Consider the following 23,964-nt stretch of genomic DNA (forward strand, 5'->3'; position numbering starts at 1 on the left):
AATTTCAAAAATGTTGGCCACCCTGGACTTGTAACCCCCAAAGGGCACAACTAGACCACACAGTCAACCATCATACCAAATATGAAGGTCTTAAGTTAAATAGTTTCCGAGGCCTGCTACAGAAAATGAAATTGAAGTCGAAAAATATCACAGTTTATGGCCAAAATTTCTTGGGCACCCTGGACTTGTAACCCCCAAAGGGCACAACTAGACCACACTGTCAACCATCATAACAAATTTGAAGTTCCTAAGTTCAATAGTTTCTGAGTTCTGCTCCGGAAACAAAAGTGTGACACGCGAACAGACGGAAGGACGGACGGAAGGACACAAGGAGTGCTATGGAAGGACAGACCGAAGGACACGCGAAGCGCTATATACCCCCGACTACGTTGTCTTACGTTGTCTTACAGACAGCCATTTGGAACAGTTCACACGTTGACACTAACTCTCCCAGAGCTGGACCGAGATGAAACATGTGCTGGGATGCTTCAGGCAAGCTGTCACTCAAGGCACTGAGAGGAGACTGGAGACCAGACTGTTAGATACGTAAGAAGCGTGACATGGAACATTATATAGTCCTGTGCTGGAGAGACTCCTGCTGCAGTACAGCAAAACAACCAGCATTCACTGAACACACGCAGCAGAGATAAACAGTAGATGTGAACACAGTACACAAGGTGGCTCCTTCTTCACGCGCACTTGCTTTATTACATAACGAGACTGAGTCAAAATACAGCTGAAGAAAAACTAACAGTAGGAAAAAAGATTATATAGGAGAGTGAAAACTGTTATTTTCTCCTTATCGAACAGTACTCCGTCACCACTCCACATGCACAGACAAACTCACAGCCACTGGGGAGATGGATAATCTTTGTGCCATTCAACTCTGTATTAAACATGTATGTGATCTGACCTTAGCAAAGATTCTATTTGCAGTCTTACCTTCTCCAGCTGTCATTGTGCAAAGCCGCCCTCAGCACTGAAGCCTGAGAGGAATGAAGAATGCTGCCTCACAGCTGATAGCTCAGCTCTCTCTCTCTCTCTATAGTCTCTGCACGGTATCTCTCGCCCACTCACTACCTCTCAGTGGTGCAAGAGAAATGGCTGCTTTGTTTTGCTCTCTGTCCCCTCCTTCCCTCCCTCTCTTCTATCTCTACCTCCCCCCCTCCTTCCTTCTCTTTTCCTCCTTGCCTGTGTGACCCCCTCTGCCCCCACCTCACCACAAGGAGATCTGTACGCATATCACAAGACAAGATGAGACACAATTTGGGAATTTACTCAACCTTTACTCTAATATACCTTTACTCTTATATATTAGTTTGCAAGTGCTCCTCTCTCTTCTTTTGATTTCTCATCTCAGCTCATCCTCTGTCCACATTAACACCAGACAGGCATTCTTCTCAGCTCTGAGGCAAATGGAGTGAAATTAAAATGAGTCGTCATCTACAGTCCCAAAGTTAATTTCAGTGCAGCCGTGAAAGAGAGAAATGGAGCCTGTGAGGAGCCAGGCAGCTGATTGTGATGAATATGATGCTCGACTATCTAATGACTTGCTAAAATGAGTCATGTTGGCATATTCCTCTTAACTTTTTAGATGAACTGGCCGCAACTCTGCTGAACGTCGACTGGGAGAGAGACTCATTTGGAATCATATTCAGCAGTATTATCGTTTTTCTTTTCTTTAAACGCTGCCAAATAAGAGAGTCCATTCATATCTCCTACACAGTTAAAAATAACAACAATAAGTTGTTTGTTTATTACATAATTTATTGGATTTGTGTTTTGAGGCTTTCTGCTTTACTCTGATTAAAGCTGCAGTGGGTAGAATTAGAGCAAATATGATTAAAAGTGTTATTTTTATAAAACGGTCACTATATCCTGACATTAGTGCATGAGACAGGTAATCTGAAAAAAATCCTGTTCCTCTGTGTCCTCCAGTGCTCCTGATGGCATCTGCAAGATTTCACAGATCGGAGGAAAACAACCAATCAGAGCTGATCTGGAGCTTGCCGGAGCAGCTGTCAATCACTCGCAAACTCTGATGAAACGGTCAAACTAGGCAGCGCTGATCAAATATGAATCAATATTCTGCTACTGTAATGCCTATTTCTTGCATAAATTGTTTTCAGAAACATCTTGTAGTGTACTGTTTAGCTGTAAAATGATAAAGTTTGTGACCCGGCCACCATGTTGAGAACAGTTGAGGAAATACCAAGCACCGCCTGCCCGCCGTAGCAAACTTTCTCATTTTACAGCTAAACAGTACACTACAAGATGTTTCTGAACCCATTTTATGCGATAAATAGACATTACAGTAACAGAATATTTTGACCGTTTGATCAGAGTTTGCGAGTGATTGACAGCTGCTCAGAGACGGCAAGGCTCCAGCTCAGCTCTGATTGGTTGTTTTCCTTCGGGCTGTGAAATCTTGCAGATGCCGTTAGGAGCACCGGAGGACACAGAGACACATGATTTTTTTCAGATTACCTGTCTCATGCACTACTGTCAGGATATAGTGACCATTTTAAAAAAATAACTTTTTAAAAAAATCACATTTGCTCCATTTCTACCCACTGCTGCTTTAAGTGATAAAATAAGGAGTGACTGTTATGGGACTGCCTTAAAGTAATAACACAGATGACATCGTTATGACGTCATCAGGGTTATTTGCTTGTGCAAAGCCACAGAAGACATTATACAGCTGTTTTTGTGACAAGTGAACTGGGTGAGAATGTCCCTTTAATGCTGATAAGAATAGAAAGAGTCTATTGTACACTGTACTGTCAGATCCAAACATGTTACTTAAATAAAGCTACAGATAAAAATAGTTTTGTTGTGAGTTACAGTATCAGCCTGCAGAAAAGTCTGTTTAAGTTAGTTTAGTTCAGTTCAAAATGTTTGCCATTATCCTCAACTTTGCTGTGGGGAGTCCCCACAGAAAGACAGACAATGATGGTATTCATTAAACAGCTAATCTATCATCTTACACTAGAGGCTCAGCAAGTGCTCCTGTATCACTACATGCTTCTCAGTGTGTGTGGCACGATTAATTAAGTTGTGATGGCAGTTGAACTCCACATGTGAAATGTTGTGGAGTGGTATTTGAGAGGTTGAAACGCTGAGCCCTGTCTGACTGTATTCTCCTCAGCTCAGCTGTTGTTCCTGCAAATGCAACGTGGATGTAGTCAGCGGTAATGGGACGGAGTCAGCACTGAGGGTGTTGGAGCGATTCTACCTGCACAGAGGTCGCAACTCACAAAATACACAGACGTGGACAAATACATCTGCCTCTTTATTTAAATGTGTCTCTTTTCTGTTTTGTCCTGTCTATTCTGATATATTTATACAGTTTGGAGGGATGCCTCTGGAAGCAGAGAGGGACATCTGAAAGCTCCAGTGGATGCCCACCTCCTGTGGAGAAATCTCATCCCGTCTAGCCCCAGGCTGTCCGTCTGGTCTGCAAACCCCCCTTTTTCCTCCAAACACATAGCAATACACACACACGCAACACAGAAAACAAGCCGACACACTCCGAATGCAGTGTGACGGAAATACAAGTGGTGATACAGGAGAGAAATAGCCAGCTGAATGACACTGACAATGTGTGACAATGAAAGCTACTTAAAGGTTATATTGACAACATTTTTGGCTGGACTGCAGAGGGCCAGCCCTACAAACGCAAAAGTCTGTCACTGAGTGACTGACTGAGTGATGAAGTTACACGATTGGTCGGACAAGGGTTGGAGTTTCCTCATTGGTCATTGCTCTTTCAAAATGAAAAGGCGGGAACAATCCTTTGTTTACATTTTTAGGGGGGCGTGTCAGCGGGTCCACTCACCGGCCGAGTGCTCCTCTATCGGCGCATTGCCGCCAGATCCCTCCCTCCATACCGCTAGCGGGTCTGAGTCTCACTCCACTTGACCATAAAATATGCAGGTTGTACAATGAACTGGCAACCACTTGTTGTGAAGTGAATGTAATGGAACGGGGGAGGGAGAATGCAACATCTATTGGCTGAATGTTATCAATGTGATCAATTGTGCCTTTAACTGATCACAAAAAACGCTTTGCCATCAGATATTCTTACATTTTTCCCTGCACCATATAACAAACAACCACCGAGCTGCTCCAGCTCTACATACTGTCCTCAGCTCATACCACGTTACAATAGCCCTGATATTCACAGTGTGTCTGCACATCCAGCAGTGAATTTTTAAAAGTATTCCCCATTTTTCCAACCTAAAGACTATATCTGAATGACTTGAGATAAACAACAATGCTTGATTTTAAACTGTGGGAAGACTCTGTTGATGGATGCATATCAAACGGTCAAAGAGCCACCTGGATACCACATCAAAAAAAACAACTCACCTGAGCCAGAGGATGAGATCATGTTCCCGGATCTTTGGACTTCATCAAATTTGCTGAAGATTACATTCAACCTGTAAAAGAAAAAAATATATATATAAATATGAAAATAGGATATGAAATAAAAGCGAAAAAAATGAAAGGGGTGTGAAAACAAAGTGTTTTTGTTTGAGGCAGAGAGTGATGGACTGTATAAAAGAACCCTGGACTGCACCATCCATCACTTCTGAGGTGAGAAGCTCTCCCTCTGCTCTGTGCAGCAGAGATGGCCAGGACCAAAATAGATGACGTCCAAAACTGCCACACACATGACAAACTGGCACTAGGGCCAGAGAGAGAGAGGGAGAGGGAGAGAGAGAGAGAGAGGCCATGGTGGAACTCAGAGACATGTTGTCCAGTGTAAAAAAGGACAAAGAAGACGAAACATGTTGACATGTGATATAAAAAAAGAAATACAGCTCATCCAAATCAGACCTATGGAATTCTGGCACCCTGTTCAGAGGTCTTCTTCAGGGGTGGTTACAAGACAGAAGACTATTGATCAGATTTAGTGGCTGAAAAAAATCAGCTGGGTGTTCAGATAGCTTTTAACAAGAATATGATGGGGTCAGATCAGTCTCAATATTATTGAATGCACACTGAAGGATTCACAAATGTATTTTGTGATTTCCATATAATTGACTCTGTCCACAAAATTATTTTTCAATGCACACAAAAATAGTTATCGTTGTATATAAATTTAACGAAAATCCAAATAAAAAAAATAAGGTTCACAAATATATTTCTGATTCACACACAAATATGTCTTCTTGTTTTAAATAAATGTAATAGAAATAAATAAATATATGTCGCTCAACCTGCTCAACCTGCTCAACCTTAGCGCTCCTGACCAGACCAGAGAGATCACAGTTCACACACGCCTCTGTGGCGTCTCCTCTCCTCATCACTCTGTGTGTGCCAGTGTAGACGTAGACTACTGCAAAGTTTGCGGGCCTCCCCGGCCTTTTGAGGCTGTTGGATACGCATGTTACGTGCCGCCTCTCCGGCAATGATCGGCTGCAAACCCGTGCGTAATGCTGCTCCGGAGGATTCCGCTCAGCCGGTCCGAGGCCCCCTCTGGGTTGAATCGGAAAATAATACAGTTTTCATAAATAATCAAAATCCGAGGTTATCTGAAATCATCTGGATTATATGGAAGCGTTAAGCGAAGTGTCAACCACATATCTTATTTCAGGCATCTAACCCATTCAATAAACCCATTGACTTCCGGATGAGGGAACAGGAAGTGCTATCTTGCTATCCCATTTCTGGGTTTTAGGACTAATTCCTGTAGCACTCTATACCAGTAATCCTACATGAGGAACTGTGTGTGTGTGTGTTTGTGTGATACGTTACAGACATTATGGCAATCTAAAACACACAAACGAACATGATTATCGTGACTCTATTTCATTATCCAGTAGCACATGAGGAGAATCCACTAGTGTAACATGGTGACATTCATAAAGCTCACAGACTCTTCTCAACTTGAACAGTATGAACACACACTCAAACTAGATCCTCCAAAACGATCACAATGTTAAATAAACACCATTCTAAAGCTGGTCCAAACAAAAACTGAACAGTATAACCTTCAAGGAGGTAGGAGTTTAAGTTTAAGCTAGGTGTATCTGATAAACTTTCAACTGAGTATAAATCTATCCCTAGTAGAACCATGCTCTAAAGCTGCAATGCTTAATTCTGCCACTAGTGGGAGACCCACAGTGTTGTAGCCTGCTACCTCTTAAGTGTTTAGACGTGGGAGAAAATGTTCCTGTCACCACTATATTAACACCTGACCTACATCCTCTGTGTGCACTTGTGCGTATGAGGAAGTGTAAGTGAGTGAGGAAGGATGCAAAACCAGGAAAGAACAGAAAAGGATGGAAGGAGAGGGCAGCGACAGGTGGGCAGCTTCTTGTTATCGTACCGTGACTGTGGCAGGCCTTTTTTGCTGAGATCCATTCTCACCCTCTCACCCACATGTTTGTAGATCTCCACCAAGCAGCTCATAGCTCCGTCACGTACCTGATGATCACAGAAACATGTGAAATCATTAACAACTTTAATATATGTGGTCCTTCTTAACAGCTTTTATTTACTCATGTGTTACTCTGATCCATTTGCACTAGATTCAGTGTTCAAGCATCAATCTACTGTACCATGGCAGATTTCAGTGTTTTAAAGCTGCACTACTCCGTGTTGCCACTAGGGGACGAACAATGTATGAAGTGTTGTAGACTGCTGCCTCTCAGCTGATACACCAGTGAAAAACCATACTGACAAGAGACCCAAGATTTGTTTCAACAACTACTTGAATGATCAATTAATAGTGATCAATTACTTTGTTTAATTATACAGTTCCTGAAATGTCAAAGAAAATTGCACCTTACACAAATAGCCAGAAACCCTGACTATCTAACAATAGGTTATTTGATTTAATCAACAGTAAAACATGGTCTGATATTCAGTTTACAACAATATGAAAGCATGCAAATCTTAACATTTGAGAGGCTGTAACCAGTGGGTTATTTGGTTATTTTACTTGATAAATATCTTAAATCATTATCAAAATTGTCTTTAATTAATTTGTCATTACTCTGTGTAATATTGTTTCCCCAAACTATTGTGATTTCTGACAGCACAAAATGCCCTACTATGCGGTCCTTAAACATAAGAATGAAATACATTTCAAAACAGTGGCAAAGCATGACAGGGCTCACCTGACTAGTGGGGTCCCCCAGGAGGTTACATATGTGGGGAACAATTTTACTGAGGGTCAGGCCTTGAGCTCCGTGTCTGGAAGACAAGATGTAAAAAAACAAAGTTAAAACTTTTTTTTCAGCAGTAGGTAACTCTATGACCTTAGCTAATACAACTGTAACCCATTAACAGAAGGAACCATTCATTATATTTTACAAGAATTGTAAACAGACACATGGGAAAATACTGAATGAATTTATATCAAGGAGTATGCAAATGAGGACTTTCTACTATGTTTACCACTGAGACCAGTATAACTGGAATGGGAGGGAGGCATTTGACTCACGTGCTCAGCGTGGCGATGAGGCAAAGGCACACTCCTTCTCTGGTCCTGTTGTTCTTGTGTTTGAAGCCTGCCAGCATTCTGTCCCACACATACTGCAACGACACACACCAAAAGAATAATAGGCTTCATTGTTGTTGTAATGGATCACTGCCATAACAAACATTATAGGACAGGAAACTGACAACAGACAGTTTGTAGACCCAGCCCGCCACTAACTATGTTCTGCCACCTAAAGCCCCGTTTCCACTGCAGGAACTTTCCCCCAGAACTAAGAACCTTTTGAGGAACTCTTTGCGTTTCGTCTACAGGAACCAGGGTATAAATTAAGCTCTGGGGACATTTTATGGGGCCTTTTTACCCCCCAAAAAGGGCCTGGTCGGGGGGCAGTACTTTCTGAAAGTACCGGAACCTTCGGGTCGGAGATTCGCAGGGATGACCGACGCTGATTGATCAAACACAAACACGCAGCACCGCCGCTCTACGTCTCTCTCTTCTACCACTCTACTCCTCTGTACCAATGAAGGCCTTATCTAGTTTCATATGATATCAGGATCTTCACTCTAGCTTTAAAACAGAAACCGCTACAACCAATCAAAGACAGTAATGCCGGCCATGTTGGACTACAATATGAAAGTTTTGAGAATCAGATTAATTGCAACAGCTCAGTAGTGAGTTTCATCACACTGAACAAGCTACAATTCAATTGAGGCATTTTTGGACAAAGACTGTGCAGTTGTGGTTTATTCAGGAGAACGGCAACACAAAAAAAGAAAAAGAATATTGGCAGCAAATCTCCATTAATCATCATTTGGAATTAATTCAGGCTGTGTGCTGTAATCTGGAAAAAATGACCTCTCTCTGAAAAGCATGTTATTGTGTTTGAGTGTGTGTGTGCGCTGGTACCTGCGGGGTGGCAGATTGTTCCATGATCTTTAGCAGCACTGTTTGGTCTTGTTCTCGCACTTGGTCCTTAGAATCTCCCAATCGATCAATAAGGCTGGGCAGAACTGAGGGGAAGACAACACAGGGAAACGCTGAATAGACACATCAGAATCAGAACAACACTGGTGGTGGTTAATAAAGATGTGAAGAAGTGTTGGGTATTTTACACTGACAAGAAGTGCTGTGCCTAAGGCTTTGTGTTACCAGCATGTTTCTTGGTAAGAAATGATTTTACTTACATTTCTTAAATATTTTACAAAAACATTCAAATATTAAAAGGCAAAATTCATTTCTGGATTTGTCCTTCGGCCAGTCAAACTTTCAGGCATCCACAAAAACACAGTCACAATAGGAAGAGGAATCTGAGGAGTAAATGATTTATTCTCTTTTAAACTATGTGCAGAGAAGGGGAGGGGCAGAGAGTGGCCAGCAATCAAGGTGATAGTGAAGAGAGAATGACACCCTAATAATCTAATCTCTAACCTAACAAAAAAGTTCCTTAAAAACTGTTCAGTTCAAAGGAGATGCTGGTGAGATTTAACAAGAGAAAGGGGAATTGTTAACTACCAAGAACATATAATGTGGTCTGACTGATGCTGTAAAAATGTAACTTGACGAAAAGTATCCTTAAAATTCGACATTTCTTTTTATTTCTATTTCTTTGGTTCAATAGCTGAATGGTTGAGGCCATGAAAGACAAAGGGCTCTGTAAATCCCCACTCACAAATCTGAGGCAAGAAGGTTTTTAGCTACATTGAGAAAATGATGACATGGTACAATAATAATGAACACAATACAGATACCACACAAATAATAATAATGATAAAAAGTCTTACCTGTTCCCACCTGGGCCTTAAATCTCTCCTGTAACCTTGTCACTAAGGCAGATAAGAGGTCCAAGCCGAGCAGAGCCACCTGGTGGAGACATAATGAAACACATAAATACATCTATATGCTATTTAAAGAACAGTTCATCAAAATAAAACAACACACTAACCCCTACATATTGTTCATAATCACAAATGAATGGAATAGTGATTGCTGCAGCCATGGACAAGCCCAGGGTTGAAGGCGGTGTTAAAAAAAGTTATGTTGCAAAGGATTATGGGTAAACAGAACATTTTGATGTTTCTAAGCTTCTGCTGTGTTTAATGGATGACACTGGGCCCCTGCAACCTTCACAATATCAGATTATAACATATATGGGACTCAGGTAGAGCATAAAACACATGTTGAGTCCTGCACCATAACTGTACACCATCTGATCAAACCTAGATACAACTGCCCAGGCCCCTCCCACAGCATCTTTCCTTGTCATGGGGTGAATGAGCTGCTCAATGAACGTCTAGTGAGAGTAGCCTTGCCAACAACCATACTGACACGTAAGCATCACCTGGACTTCTGTCCGGATCATGGTGCAATTTTTGGAAACCCTATAATTGTTAAAAAGATATTAAACCTTTAAAAGTGTAAAGTCACTGCATAGCAATGCTGGCATCTGGTGGTAGAACACTGACCAACAAGGGAGTTGAGATGCAATACAACACATTAAAAGTGTGCAAGCGATTAAGCAGTTTTTATGCTGTCAGTGTGACAAATACATGTCCTACCTCTGGTGACCTTAAAGGCAAATTTCCATTTCATGAAACGTTATTCTACTTTGTGCTGGGCCTTTCTGCTCAGGAGTCTATTGCACATCGACTCATTTGGACTTCATGTCGTCACATGCTGTATTTTCTTGCTTTCTCCCACTGGAAGAACAGGTAGTGAACGTCCCAGCAGGGCAGAAGGTCTGGTGTCTACGGGCCTAATCCTCAGATCAGTCCTTTTGTTCTCCAAGTGGAAGGAATTACAGCAATTAGACTGATGACAGGGCCCAAACAAAGAGTCTCAGTGAGAGCTCTGAGAGGGATCAGCAGAGTTTAACAAAGGTGGAGATCTCCACAGAAACTCATCTTCTCAGTTTGGAACTGACCTCAAATCTAGGTTCAGCTCCCTCCTAGGTAAGGTCGATGCAGGAGGTGTTTCTAACCTTTCTAAGTAACACAACTGGAGACAAAAGCACTCGCTTTTTTCTTGCTCCTTTTCTGAACTCTGGGAAAATTGAGTCACAAAGGGACCATGGCAACAACTGCACCCTGTGTTAGAGTGTGAGTTCAACAGAAGAGAGACACAGACTATAACAGCACAGTCCAGTCCAGTGTAGATGAGGTCAGATGGGCTCCTCCTCTTTGCAGACAGATGGCTAACTCCCTTTTGCTGTCATCCACATCCGGACCCCCCAAAATGCAAATACACACATAACACGACCCCCCTCTAGGCGCTAGACCCAAATCTCATAGACATCATCCCTTCCCAAATCCTCCTACCGACACGCTCGGTTCGCATTTCTACTCCTCCTCGTGTCTTTAGTATTTTTGTTCACTACAGCAGAGATCATGACTCTGTATCTATCAGCAGATACTAAATATGAAATAACACCAATCCACATTGGAGGAAAAATCCTGACCTGGATTTCCTTTACCCTAGGAGATAAATAATGATGTGCACAAGGTGACCTAGAGATCTGTGGCCTAGTTTGTAGAGAACCTGGCAAAAAAACACATGGTGTATGAACAATATGAGAAAGGAAACACACGACTGTGTGACTGAATATAAAGTAGGGCTGTCAATAGATTCAAATAATTAATTGTGATTAATCGCATGATTGTCCGTAGTTAATCGCGATTAATCTCAAATTAATCACACATTTTTTATCGTTTAAAAATGTCCCTTAATGGGAGATTTGTCAAGTATTTAATAATCTTATCAACATGGGAGTGGACAAATATGCTGCTTTATGCAAATGTATGTATATATTTATTACTGGAAATCAATTAACAACACAAAACAATGACAAATATTGTCCAGAAACCCTCACAGGTACTGCATTTAGCATCTCAGATGTGGAGGAGCCTTTAAATTAAATCAAGGATTTCACTCTCGTCTCTTCACTCACCACTAAGCCTGTCTCATTAGCAGTGGAAACGCCACACACAGACGCACACACAGAGTTGTACACAAGCTCACACACACACACAAAGACGAACAAAGGGAAAGGCAGACACAAGAAACATGTTGCCATACTGTATTTGCAGTGATTTCCTCTAAATCAGGAGAACAGCTGGGTTTCCTACTGCCTCATTCCACAGAGAGTGCATCCACACACACTAATACCCCTTTCACACCGAGGACTTAACCAGAGTTGAACCAGAGTTGATTGTGTGTCTAAAAGGGTTAACCCACATTGACTGACTCGGCATCGTGACCGAGGTCGAGAGTCGGGTCAGACCAGGGACGATTTCGATGTGAATGGCAATGGATGTTAAACGAGCATAACAAGGCTGCTGAATGAGAGAGGCATCCGTTGTTACGTTACACGGAAAAACACTGTGTGACCACCTCATGGTTCTGCCAGCTGTGAGCGCATCTGATTTTAAAGCGTGTTTGCACATTTTCTATTTGTATCGTTACCTTTTTTAACTTTTTTTAACTAATTTTCCAAATAAACCTGCTAAAAGATCCATCTGTCGCCTGTTCCATCTGTTATAAAGTAACAAACAGTCCTAGTTCAATACATTATCGAGCAATTGGCAAACTAAATTAAATATAATCTCATTTTATTATGTTTGGACAAGCTCTTACATTACCCAACATTCGTCACATGCCCAGCTAAAAAACTTTAATAGCCCTACTATATGAAGCAAATCTTTACTGGGATGGTGGAGTGAGTGAAATATACATTTCAGTCTTCAAAAGTTTCTGTAATCCTTTCGTAAGTTTTGCCTATATTATCATATTAGAAAACACATGTAGTCTAATATATGATAAATGACTAGGCTTCAGTAGATAAAGGAAAAAAGATTCATGAGTGTTGATTGATAGATACTGTCAATCTGTATGTTGTCTATAAGTGTCAGTTTCCTAAATTAACCTTGCAATAAGACAACCAAAACTCAGCACACAGATCAATTCAAACTGTAAGAGAACTCTACCACCTCCAAAATGAGTTAATGCCACATAAACACAGAACAGACGGCTGTAGTTTATTGCAGAGAGCTTTATGATTATGCAGCATACCTGGCCCTCCTCCCTCTCCTCCTCCCTCTTCCTGCTACATAATACTAACTGGATTCTGATGTCTCAGGCGCTTCCGTAAAGCTTGGGCTCTGTCTGGACCGGATCTATTTTCTAGTCCAACTGAAATTACACCATAACTGTAACTCACAAGCCTGATTTTTGTTGGCAGTAGTACTGCAGAATTAGGACCAAATCCTTCAGCGTCTAAACTGACAGATGCTGACACATGCAGGTACATTATGACGCTGTTTAAAGTGCTGCTGCTAATCACTGTAAGCTATCTAGCCTTCAAACTTACAAAAGAAGTGCACTTTTCCTTAGTGGATGTTTGTTGGTAACTTGTTCACTCATCCACAGCACAAGATGAGACATGTGCCTCTGTTTGTAGATGAGTTAGAAAGCTAATATGTGCTGCAGATTACAGCCGAGAACAGTGACTGTTACTGCTTTATGCAAACATAGTTTAAAATGAAATGTAGAAAGAGTTACAACGTGGTGACTGGTTATGGCACAAACAGGAGACAGGGGTCATGAAACCAAAAATATACTGTAAATTTCTAATTTTTTGGTACTGATTTTACACAAGACATTCAATTTCCAGAGCACATTTGGAATTGTCAATCAATTCAAATATTTAATCGCGATTAATTCACATTATTGTCCATAGTTAATCGCAATAAATCGCAAATTAATCACACATTTTTTTATTTGTTTCAAATGTACCTTGAAGGGAGATTTGACAAGTATTTAATACTATTATCAACATGGGAGTGGGCAAATGTATGCATATATTTATTATTGGAAATCAATGAACAACACAAAACAACGACAAATATTGTTCAGAAACCCTCACAGGTACTGTATTTAGCATAAAAAATATGCTCAGATCATAACATGGCAAACTGCAGCCCAACAGGCAACAACAGCTGTCAGTGTGTCAGTGTGCTGACTTGACTATGACTTGCCCCAAACTGCATGTGATTATCATAAAGTGGGCATATCTGTAAAGGGGAGACTCGTGGGTACCCATAGAACCCATTTTCATTCACATATCTTGAGGTCAGAGGTCAAGGGACCCCTTTGAAAATGGTCATGCCAGTTATTTCTCGACAAAATTTAGCACAAGTTTAGGGTGTTATTTAGCCTCCTTCGCTACAAGCTAGATAACAAATCAAATTAACGCCTTATTAGCGTGTTAACTTTGACAGCCCTAATTAAAAGTAATTCAATTTGTTGCCACTCCTGTGTCACAGTTACCCACAGACGTCTACTGTTGGTCAATGAGCAGCTGCGTGATTATTTACAGTTAATAGCTTGCTCAAGGATAGGCTGACACGCTGTTGCAAGAGGGAACAGTCTTGGCATGCTTCGACACAAGCCAACATACTGTACATGTCTGGTGACTTAATCACTTCCCTATGGAAATAGGATGGGTGACTGTGGTGCTATGCCAGCATTTGGAGACTGCAGCAGCGGCGTTATTATATTCCTGAGGTGTGATTAGCCAGCAGTGACCGCACAGTGACTCAGCTTCATTTAGCAGAGCTCAGGTCCCCAGGCATGGTGGCAAACGATGGAATGTACAGTAGACATCTCATTACAGAACACACCCGACAGCGTTATCACCGAGCACACACAAAGACACAGATATCTTTATGTATAGCGCACATGAAAGGCAGAGTTGTACACAAATACACACATGAACACGTCAGTGTTTTCCAGTTCACTTCCTCCAGAGACAACATTTCATGCTTGACTTCCTGCAGTGAAAACACTGAAAGAAGAGCATCCTCCTCCAGACATACTGCTACTGATACTAATACATCTCTCTCTCTCATATTCAATTTAATGTGAGGAAACAAAAGTAGCTAAATATTGATCATGGTGCATGTGCATACATGCTGAATTATTGATTATTATGGTTGTGCATGTGCAGGATATGACCAATGGTATATACTAGAGCTGTTAAAAGTTAACGTGATAATAATGCATTAACGCAACTTGCAATGTTCAGGTTATAGCGGGCTCAGTTTTAAAGCTAAAGTGAAGATACTGGCATCATATGAAACTAGAAAATCTAAGGTGTCCATTGGTACCAACCATGTCATACTAGAAAAAACTGGCATGGCCATTTTAACAGGGGTCCCTTGACCTCTGACCTCAAGATATGTGAATGAAAATGGGTTCTATGGGTACCCACGAGTCTCCCCTTTACAGACATGCCCACTTTATGATAATCACATGCAGTTTGGGGCAAGTCATAGTCAAGTCAGCACACTGACACACTGACAGCTGTTGTTGCCTGTTCGGCTTGAGTTTGCCATGTTATGATTTGAGCATATTTTTTATGCTAAATGCAGTACCTGTGAGGGTTTCTGAACAATATTTGTTGTTGTTTTGTGTTGTTTATTGATTTCCAATAATAAATATATACATACATTTGCATGAAGCAGCATATTTGCCCACTCTCATGTTGATAAGAGTGTTAAATACTTGACAAATCTCCCTTTAAGGTACATTTTGAACAGATAAAAAATGTTTGATTAATTTGAGATTAATCGTGATTAACTATGGACAACCATGCAATTAATCGCGATTAAATATTTTAACCGATCGACAGCCCTAGTATATACATATAATACATAAAGAAACGAGATCCGAGGCTCGATGTAGATTGAGCAGGTCCGTCCGATTCCCTCATGTTGTGGCAGGCAGAGACAAACTGTCTTTCATTTCCCCCAGTACGATTTTTAGGTTTTCATTTTCTGACTTAATAAAATGTGGATGCCTGTTATTACATTTTGGAAAGAATTGTTCCCGGACAGGTTGAGGTGTTGGGCCCTGAGTGAGGAAGTGCTGCTCTGTCTCTGCTGCAGTTCCTCCACACTGTTGGCACAGTCGCCCCTGTTTTGGCAGCTTCGTTCTTATATCTGCCTGTTTCTATGGCCAGGCTGTGAGCACTCAGTCTGATCAGTCACTGTGGTCAGGTAGGTTGCTACAGTGTACTGTCTTTTTAGGGCCAGATAACATTGCATTTTACTTTGTGTGTGTGATTGTGTTCCAGTCAGTGAGGTAACTTTTTTTTCTGTTGTGTTATAATTTGTTTTTTACCCTGATAGTTCTGGTCCTGAGGCAGAACACTGCTTGAACTGGTTTGGGAACAAAGTGCAAAGGACAAGCTGAGTGAGGCAACTTATATTAACATGAATGTGGCAGCATATTAAAGGGAAACAACTAACTAAAAAGTGTCTTAGTGAAGTGTTTGGTTGCCACCAGCCACCTGAAAGAGCTTCAGTGCTTCTTGACATGGCGGCATGGTGCGGCTGTGGCTCAGAGGTAGAGCGGGTCAAGACGTGGCTGGCAGTTAGTGGTAAATTGGAGCTGCTGTGTATTAACACTTTTCCTGCTAGACCAGAGTCCATGCTGAGAAACAGACACAGAGACAGAAATGTAGAGGTAGACACAATCAGAGATCCTTCACTTTCAATCACTACTGTACATTTTACCAATAGGAGACTTAAACTCTTAAACAGGGAGAAAAGCACATGATCAGATCAGTTCAGTTCGGATGGAGACAACATGGCAACACACCTGTCACATATGACTGCGAAAAGATAAGTTATGACAGCAATTTATTTCTTGTTCTTCTTGTTCATATTCCTTGTGAGCTTTCTGGTCAAAATGTGCCACTCTGACTGAACTTATGTTCATTTCTCATGCTGTTGATGTTGTAGCGTTTTCTCTGGCTTGGTGCAGGCTGTGATGACAGCAGTCGAGCCTAATTCACTGATGAATGCCCATCTGATAATCCTGATGACTTCCCAGCTCTCACCCCTCTACCATGAGCATGGTAAAATGTCTTCATACAGCACGTGCTCACCCTATTTTAATAGCATCAGCTAGAATGTGTCAGATCCAGTGTGACTGTAAACATAGCTGGATCCGGTCATAGTTGCAAAGCACATTCTAGTATATTTATTGTGGCACACTTGACTTGTTAAGCAACCAAATTAAATGGTAAATGGTCAAAGCACTTTATACTACATGTCAGCATTCACCCATTCACACACACATTCACACACTGATGGCTGCCATGCAAGGTGCTATCCTGCCCATCAGGATCTAATCTAAATACTCATTCACACACCGATGGCACAGCCTTCAGGAGCGTTTTGGGTTCTTGCTGAAGGACACTTTGACATGTGCACTGGAGGAGCCGGGGATTGAACCGCCGACCTTTCCGATTGGTGGATGACCCGCTCTACCTCTGAGCCACAGTCGCCTCCTCATAAATAATTAAATAAATATTGAGCGCTCGTGTTCCGTTCTAAAAATGATATCTTTCATGCTGGTAGAAATAGAAAATCCATTAGAACATGTAAACAAGAAAGCAGGCACGTGTTCTGTAACCCAGGGACAGCCACGGTTGTTCTGCTCTCATCTCGGTGCAAATAAAAGTCTGATTTAAAGGGTCTGTTTATTATTTTGAGGCAGCCTCTGAGCAGCCAACTTTAACTTGTGTCCTAAAGGTACAGATGTGGCCTATCAGACGGCAACCACGGGACGGCCAGTGACGTGAGCCGAGATGCTCATGAGTCCCATTGGTCACGGGCAGAAAACTAAGAACAGCAGCAGCACATCAGAGAAAGACACACACTGACACTGTATCAGCTATTACAAGAACACAACAACCACATTCTAACCCAATCTGACAGATCAGCACTTATAAGTTTGAATACGTTATGCCAACGCTGCTGTAATCTTTGGCGTGTTTTAAACAACACATACACACAAGCAGAGAGAGTCTGAGGACACTGTGACCGCTGTTCAAACCCTTGAACACACACATTCATATTTACATCATATTTAAATATAACAGCAGTACTAGAAGGACATTTAATGTTCAAGGATCCTAGAACAAACACTTAGCAGCAGGTTCCAGCTACCTGAAACTGAACTACCTGAACCGAACTGAATTTTTGTGTATTTTTTCTGGACTGAATTGATATATTCATGCCTCTAACACCAAGTTAGTGTCTGAGGGTGCCGTACAGACACTGCCATGGCACCTGCCAGACAGGATAGAGGAGGACATCACTCTGCAGGCAGACAGCAGTCTTAATGGAAGTGGCAGCGTGGCTACTACAGTAAAAACAACTGGACATGTAGGCAGAGAGACAGCTGACTCACAGTGATGTCACAGTTAGACCGCTCACACACAACAAAACGGTGGAGGTGGAGGGTGCTAGTTTGTTCCAGACTGATAAAGGTCACAGAGATGCATGCCTTATTATTCGAAAATATCCCTATTGTGGTATGGACTTCAACAATATCACCCAGCTCAAAATAAAGTAGGGGTGGAAAAAAAAAATCAATTCACCTCACTTTCTTTTTTACAATTTTGAAATGGATTTTTTAATGCCAGAAAGGATATATTTGCTTAATTTGAGTCTATGTGGAGGTAGAAGGAAGTTACCGCTTTTATTGTTGTAGTCTGAGTAACGTGACGTCATATCCGTTCCGTATCTGTCCAAAATAAAACTAACCGCAACGAGCCGAAACGAGAAAGTAGAAAACGGCAGAGGGGTCCTCATGGAAACAATCTGCACCCTCACATTTTAAATCCAAAGTGGTAAACACTACACATTCAGTAAAGTATGGAAACACAAAGTATGTTTCACACATTGTCAGGAAAAGCAGAGCTAGACATCACGGCTAAAGCTGCATGCTAACTCTGTCATGGACAGGAAACGTTATCGTATTGCAGTAACGTGTGGTCAAGCCAGCCGTCAATCATCTGCTTGGTCAAATCAGCCGATGCTACAACTGTAGAGCACCAATATACTGACATTTATGTTAAATGCATTCAAACGGCTCCGATGGAGCTGACCACGGATGTTTAAAGAGAATGGAGCTGACGGGAGAGCTAGAGACGGACTTGGAGGAAGCATACACTTGTGACTACGTCCGGTTTTCAAAATAAGGTGTTAACAAAGGGAACTGTATATACAAAATACATGTATGGAAATAAGATTGATAGATTATATTCATCAGAAGTATAACAAATTACATGTCCCTTATAAATTAAAAAGGAAATACCACTACTTTATGAGGCAAATGTCTTCTTTGATTTTTGGGTTGCTGGAAAAAATGTAATAAATAATGCCTGATAATGACTGATATATGACTTCAAGACATCTCTGACTACATACATGCTGAAAAACCAAACATTTTTACTTTATTAATTTAGATATATTTCAAATCAAAAGTCTCTAGAAGTGTATGATTCAACTTTTCCCCATGGTCTAGTGTTACAAAAGTTAACAAAATCGCAATAAATCGTAATATCGAATCGCAATACTTAAAAATCGCAATACATATCGAATCGGCACTCAAGTAAAATGATAGTATCGAATCGGGAGATGGGTGCATCGTCCCAGCCCTAAAATATTGTTATAGTATTTTAACATATCCAGTTTGGAAAAGAGTAACTTTTGCCATACTGATAACTTTAATCCAACTAAGCATTACCAGCTGCTGAAGATCCAACACTCCTTGTTAGGGAGCATCAGAATACTAAAGCTTCTCCACTTCAGTTAATCACCATGTAGGTAACACTGCAGAGATCACAGAGAACTAGAGTGACTGTATTAAGTTTGAGAAACAAATCCAAAGTCATCATGAACAAAGACAGTCCTTATTGTAGGGAAGTGTTGTGACAGCAGTGCGGCAACTTGCAGGAGTCATGCGGACAGTTTCCAGGGGAAACCTCAGGCAGCGCTGTGGGGAAGTACTCTGCTTACATTTCAGAAATCATAGCAACCATTGTACGGTGTATTGAAAATTAGGTGAAATGGGGTCAAATCACCTTGTACACAAGGTTGCTTTAATTCTGTTCTTCAGTTCTGTGTAATTTCTATCATCTGATGTATTCAGATGTGTTCAAAAATAGTGCTTGTGATGAGAGGGTTGCTGGTTTGGGGACAATGTGGACTGGGAAAGTGAAGCCAGCAAACATGCTGAGTCACATTTTTATGGTTAGATACAGACACAGATAGAATAATAATTAAAAGAATCATTCATAAGGAAAATAAGTACATAACTACAGTATTGCTGCCACTCAATAGGTCACTAAGATTCAAGCTTTCAAACCAAGTTCTTATAACATCCGTTAGTCAGCAAAAGCTACAGAATCAAGCCAGCATTACTAGTGTTACCGCAGCCCTGTAGTGTTTCCAACTTGTGGTATCTGGGAATAAGAAGCATACAAAAGGAGGAATTCAAACTAGAGGTCTTAAGCCCCTTTTCCATACACATGGGCTGGCTAGACTTGACTCGGTTTGACTCGACACGTCAGCCCAGCACGGCACGGATTTGCATCTCCATCACAGCAGGGCTACTCGCTTGAAGGTGTGTGTGTGTGTGTGTGTGTGTGTGTGTGTGTGGCTGTGACTAGTGGTCAAAAGGAGTGGCTGTAAAACGGTGGATAAACACATTTAATTTCCTATTATCTTCACTATAAAAGTCCCCATTGTTTTTGCTGCTTGTACACTTCCTCCCTGCAGTATAATGCTATGTTCACACTACGAGCGAAAAAAAAGCAACGAAACGGCCAAGCGTGGCCAGCTACATTGTCTGCGAGTCGCCGTTGAGGTGTTGTTCAAGCGCTCGTTGACGTAGTTATGTCGTTAAATAGCACTGGGAACTGGAACGGCAATTTTGAGATGGAACAGAACAGGGTGAAACAAAAACATATGATTGGTTGACGCTTCACTGTGTCACTGGAGCGCTGAAAATATTGGAGACCAGCCCAACTTTATTTGTAGTGTGTCACGCCTGTCACGCAGCCACAAGTGTTGGCCGTTAGTTTGTTGCTCCATGTCACCGGTTTCCATTGGAAATTACTTCTATTGAGAATGTTGCAATGTCATGTAATGTGTCTCGTAATGTGAAAGCAGCTTTAGTAGGCTTATTATCAAAAAAAAGCTTTTAACAAAGCTCTGCTAATTTGTTGATAAACAAAATTCTTCCCCTATTATTTTGTTATTTAAAAACTTTTATTATGAAGCTTCAAAATCTGAAAAAAAAAATCAGGAAATGTTGGGTTTTCATCAGCAGCAACTTAACACTACTGCAGCTGAAAACGAAACAGTAAAATAAAGCAAAGTACAAGCACAGACGCAGGAGAGAAACTAAACTTAAAACCACAGAGATTCAGTTAGAAGCTACAAAATATACTGAGAGCTGAAGACACGATGTCTTTCTCCCAGGTCTCCTGCACAAACATGAGTCGAGTCTCGCAACACACGCTTGGAGAAGGGTTGGCTGCAGTTGGCGAGACGTCACCGCAACCCGCTTGTTGGCAGGTCAGGCGCTCTTTGGCCTAATTGTGGAGATGATCCATCTCGGGAATGGCTCGGCACGGCTGGGCACAACTCGGCGAGCTAAAACTGGTGACGGAAACGCAAATCAGCGCAGCATGGTTGACTCGGCACGGCCAAAAAGTGTCAATGGAGAATCCCATTAAACATTAGCATCTCAAATAGAAGGGGGTCACAACTGTCTTTCCATTTCCCCAAATAATCATCCTTTTCTACCACTTCTCCTTGTGTCTGAGGTGCATCAAGTAGGAGAATGTATATCAGGAGCACAAGTGTTCATGCTAACTCGATTGCTCCCTTATTATCCACTCATCAGCAAATCGTTGTATCAAATCAATGGTGTCCAGACTGTTAAACGCTAATGCAGGTCGGAGATGATCCAGCTCTGTTTCCTGTCTCCACATGTAATCCTGTAGGACTGCAGTAAAATACATTTCACAGCATCATAAACACAGAAGAAGGACTCGTAATTGTCTTAAAGTGGCAGTAGGCAGAATATATTTGAATACTAGCTGCCATGCTAGCTGACTGCTGTGTGTGTGTGTGTGTGTGTGTGTGTGTGTGTCACAAAGCATTTTTATGCTATATTGCTCTCTCCCCCCACCCTGACAGTGTACATGCTGAGTAGTACATCACAGTGATATGAAGACAACCAGGACATTTCTGCATTGTACAACACACTCTTTTGTCCATGACACAGCACTCTGCCACAATGCTCACTTTGGACCATGACAAAGCACATTAGCCGTACAATCCACTCAGTGGCTTCCTTCCTGGGCTCTGCTGACTCGGCAGAACAAATGGCCAAACTGACAACATGATACGGGTGTTAGAGCTCCAGCGGGCTGACATGGAAAATGACATGGACAAGAGCAGATCAAAGGAAAACTGTCCAAAATAGTCCTTCAGAATATTAGGATTAGGATTATAACGAGTGTTTACTGGGTTATTGTCTCATCACACATTCCTCTGAGGCCGACATGCATGCAGTTCCCAAGAGGAGTCGGTGCACATGAACAGCAGGACGCAGCATCCTCGGGGAAAGTCACTCAAGCACACTTTACTGACTGATGCACAAATATGTGACTTTCCTTCCACATTTAGGACAAGACATTTACATAAATTCTTTACACAACTGGATGGTCCCAACTCAAGAGCAGGGAGAGTGGCAGCACAAGGGCTATGTTCAGACCAGCAATCGTACTGCATTAAAAATGCACCGTAATCCATTTCAATGGGACCACTTCGTTTCTTTGTTTTTGTTCTATTAAAATGTCTTTACTAATACTGCATTAACCATATCTATCCAGAGCACAACCACCCCTTTTCATCATTCTTTTCCTCCAGTGCATACACACCAGATAAACATGCCTCTTCACGTCTTACAACCACACAATATCATGCTTTGTCCTGTCTCAATGTCTTTTTGTCTCATGTAATCTTGTAATTGCGCCAATAAAAAAAGACTAGTGTGTGTTGACACAGAGGGCTCTGGTAAAAAAATAAAAATACAGGTTCATCCGGAAAAAAAAAAGTTGCAGCATCATTCAGTAATGTTGGCCAATCAAAAATGTGAAAGCGTACATTCCTGGAAGATTACTTTCTAACTTTGAACGTTTAATTGCTGTTTATCTTTTGATCATAACGACTGAAGATAAAATGACTGCTGCTGTGATAGTTGGAAAATCCTTTCTCATAGTATTATAAACAAATGTCAATGGCATTTGATAAGCCTTCAAAGTCATGCATCCATTACTCCAACGGCCTAACTGGACTGTATTTCCTTGTCTCACTGGTACCTGAAGCAACAGTCAAGCCCCCACCAACACATACAACATGCAGACTAGGGAGGCACCGATTTATTGGCCGAACATCGGTATCGGCCGATATTCGCCTTGTTGACTGCCATCGGCATATTGGCGAATAAGATGACATTTGCGGATGGCAGTGGCTGATGTTATTTGCGGTCGGTCTCGGACAGTAACCAGCTGCTGATTCAGAGAAGAAACCACTTTACAAATAAAAGTGAAGGAAAAAGTCGTCCGTGTAGGAGTATTACACTATCTCAGAGAAATATCAGCGACAAGAAATTTATGTTCAACGAAAAAATTAAGCAGGAAAACAACGGCTTACTAGATTTTATTAAAAACACTCACTGCAGTCTGGATGAAAGAACCTCATGTGTGTGTAATGTGTCACTAGATGCCTGTCAGTCCAACAAGGGGGGGGCGGGGGCAGCGCCCAGTATGTTACAGTGGGAACATCCTCCATGCTGTGCCGTCTGTGCAGCACTCCGTCCCCCCCATACCGGGATTCAGTCCCAGGTGGAAAACGCTAATTTGGGTCGCCAAATATACTTAGGCGTTCGTTAATATATGGGCGACCCGCCCAAGTAAAGTCTGTGTGAGAAACACTGCTTATGTTTCTAATCACTTTTACATTTAATTTATGTTTCACAAAACTAATATTTTTGTTGGGCTGCATAAGTACTGAAACATTCTTCTCATTGAGCAGGTAGTTGTATAGCAGCTGAAAAGGCTTTTGAATATTTTTCATATGAAAGAAGGTTATACTAAAGGTTGTTTAATAAACTTGTATGATTGAATTTGTGCTTGTTCAAAGACAGTGTAATGAAATGCTGAATGACTTTAAAACAGGTCTTTGTTTCCCCGGCACAAAAGGGGGAAGAACCAACAGCAAAAACAAAATAAACAAAAACATCGGTATCGGCTATCGGCCAAATTGTTATTTTAAACATCGGTATTGGCCCAGAATTTTGCAATTGGTGCATCCCTAATGCAGACCAATTTCCAGTGTGCAATCCTATCCAGAATTGAAGTAGACTGGACATTTTGCACCCCTTTTATTTTCTTGACCCAGATTTAATATTGATCCAGTGTGGTTAGAAGTGTGTAGCCGCAGTGTAAAACAAACGCTGAAATCACTGAAACAAGTGTCACCGGGTTTTGTTTTTGTTGTCTATATTCAGGTAATGTGTTATTCCTCATATAGCCTCATGCAAGCATTTACTCAGGGCCAGTCTACAGTATGAACTGCCCTCAGTGG

General features: G+C 41.5%; 1 protein-coding gene and 1 non-coding gene across 47 annotated transcripts in view; one reads left to right on the plus strand and one right to left on the minus strand.

Moving 5' to 3' along the window:
- Positions 1-23,964, minus strand: part of clasp1a (cytoplasmic linker associated protein 1a) — a 100,089-nt gene that overhangs the window by 55,474 nt on the left and 20,651 nt on the right. For 45 of the 46 annotated variants that reach the window (XM_037789200.1, XM_037789203.1, XM_037789192.1 and 42 more), the window contains exons 3-8: positions 9,235-9,313; positions 8,360-8,463; positions 7,457-7,548; positions 7,131-7,206; positions 6,338-6,435; positions 4,372-4,442 (exon numbers count right to left, since the gene is read on the minus strand). In XM_037789200.1, coding sequence (XP_037645128.1) covers positions 4,372-4,442; positions 6,338-6,435; positions 7,131-7,206; positions 7,457-7,548; positions 8,360-8,463; positions 9,235-9,313 — 520 coding nt within the window. Of the gene's footprint in view, positions 1-942; positions 1,091-4,371; positions 4,443-6,337; positions 6,436-7,130; positions 7,207-7,456; positions 7,549-8,359; positions 8,464-9,234; positions 9,314-23,964 lie in introns of those variants that run through there. The other variant, XM_037789215.1, reaches the window with a different exon arrangement.
- LOC119500946 lies at positions 9,703-9,830 on the plus strand. The gene has a single exon (XR_005209733.1). It is a non-coding gene; the product is annotated as a U4atac minor spliceosomal RNA (small nuclear RNA).

Source organism: Sebastes umbrosus, chromosome 13, assembly GCF_015220745.1.
Source record: "Sebastes umbrosus isolate fSebUmb1 chromosome 13, fSebUmb1.pri, whole genome shotgun sequence".
Taxonomy (NCBI): Eukaryota; Metazoa; Chordata; class Actinopteri; order Perciformes; family Sebastidae; genus Sebastes; species Sebastes umbrosus.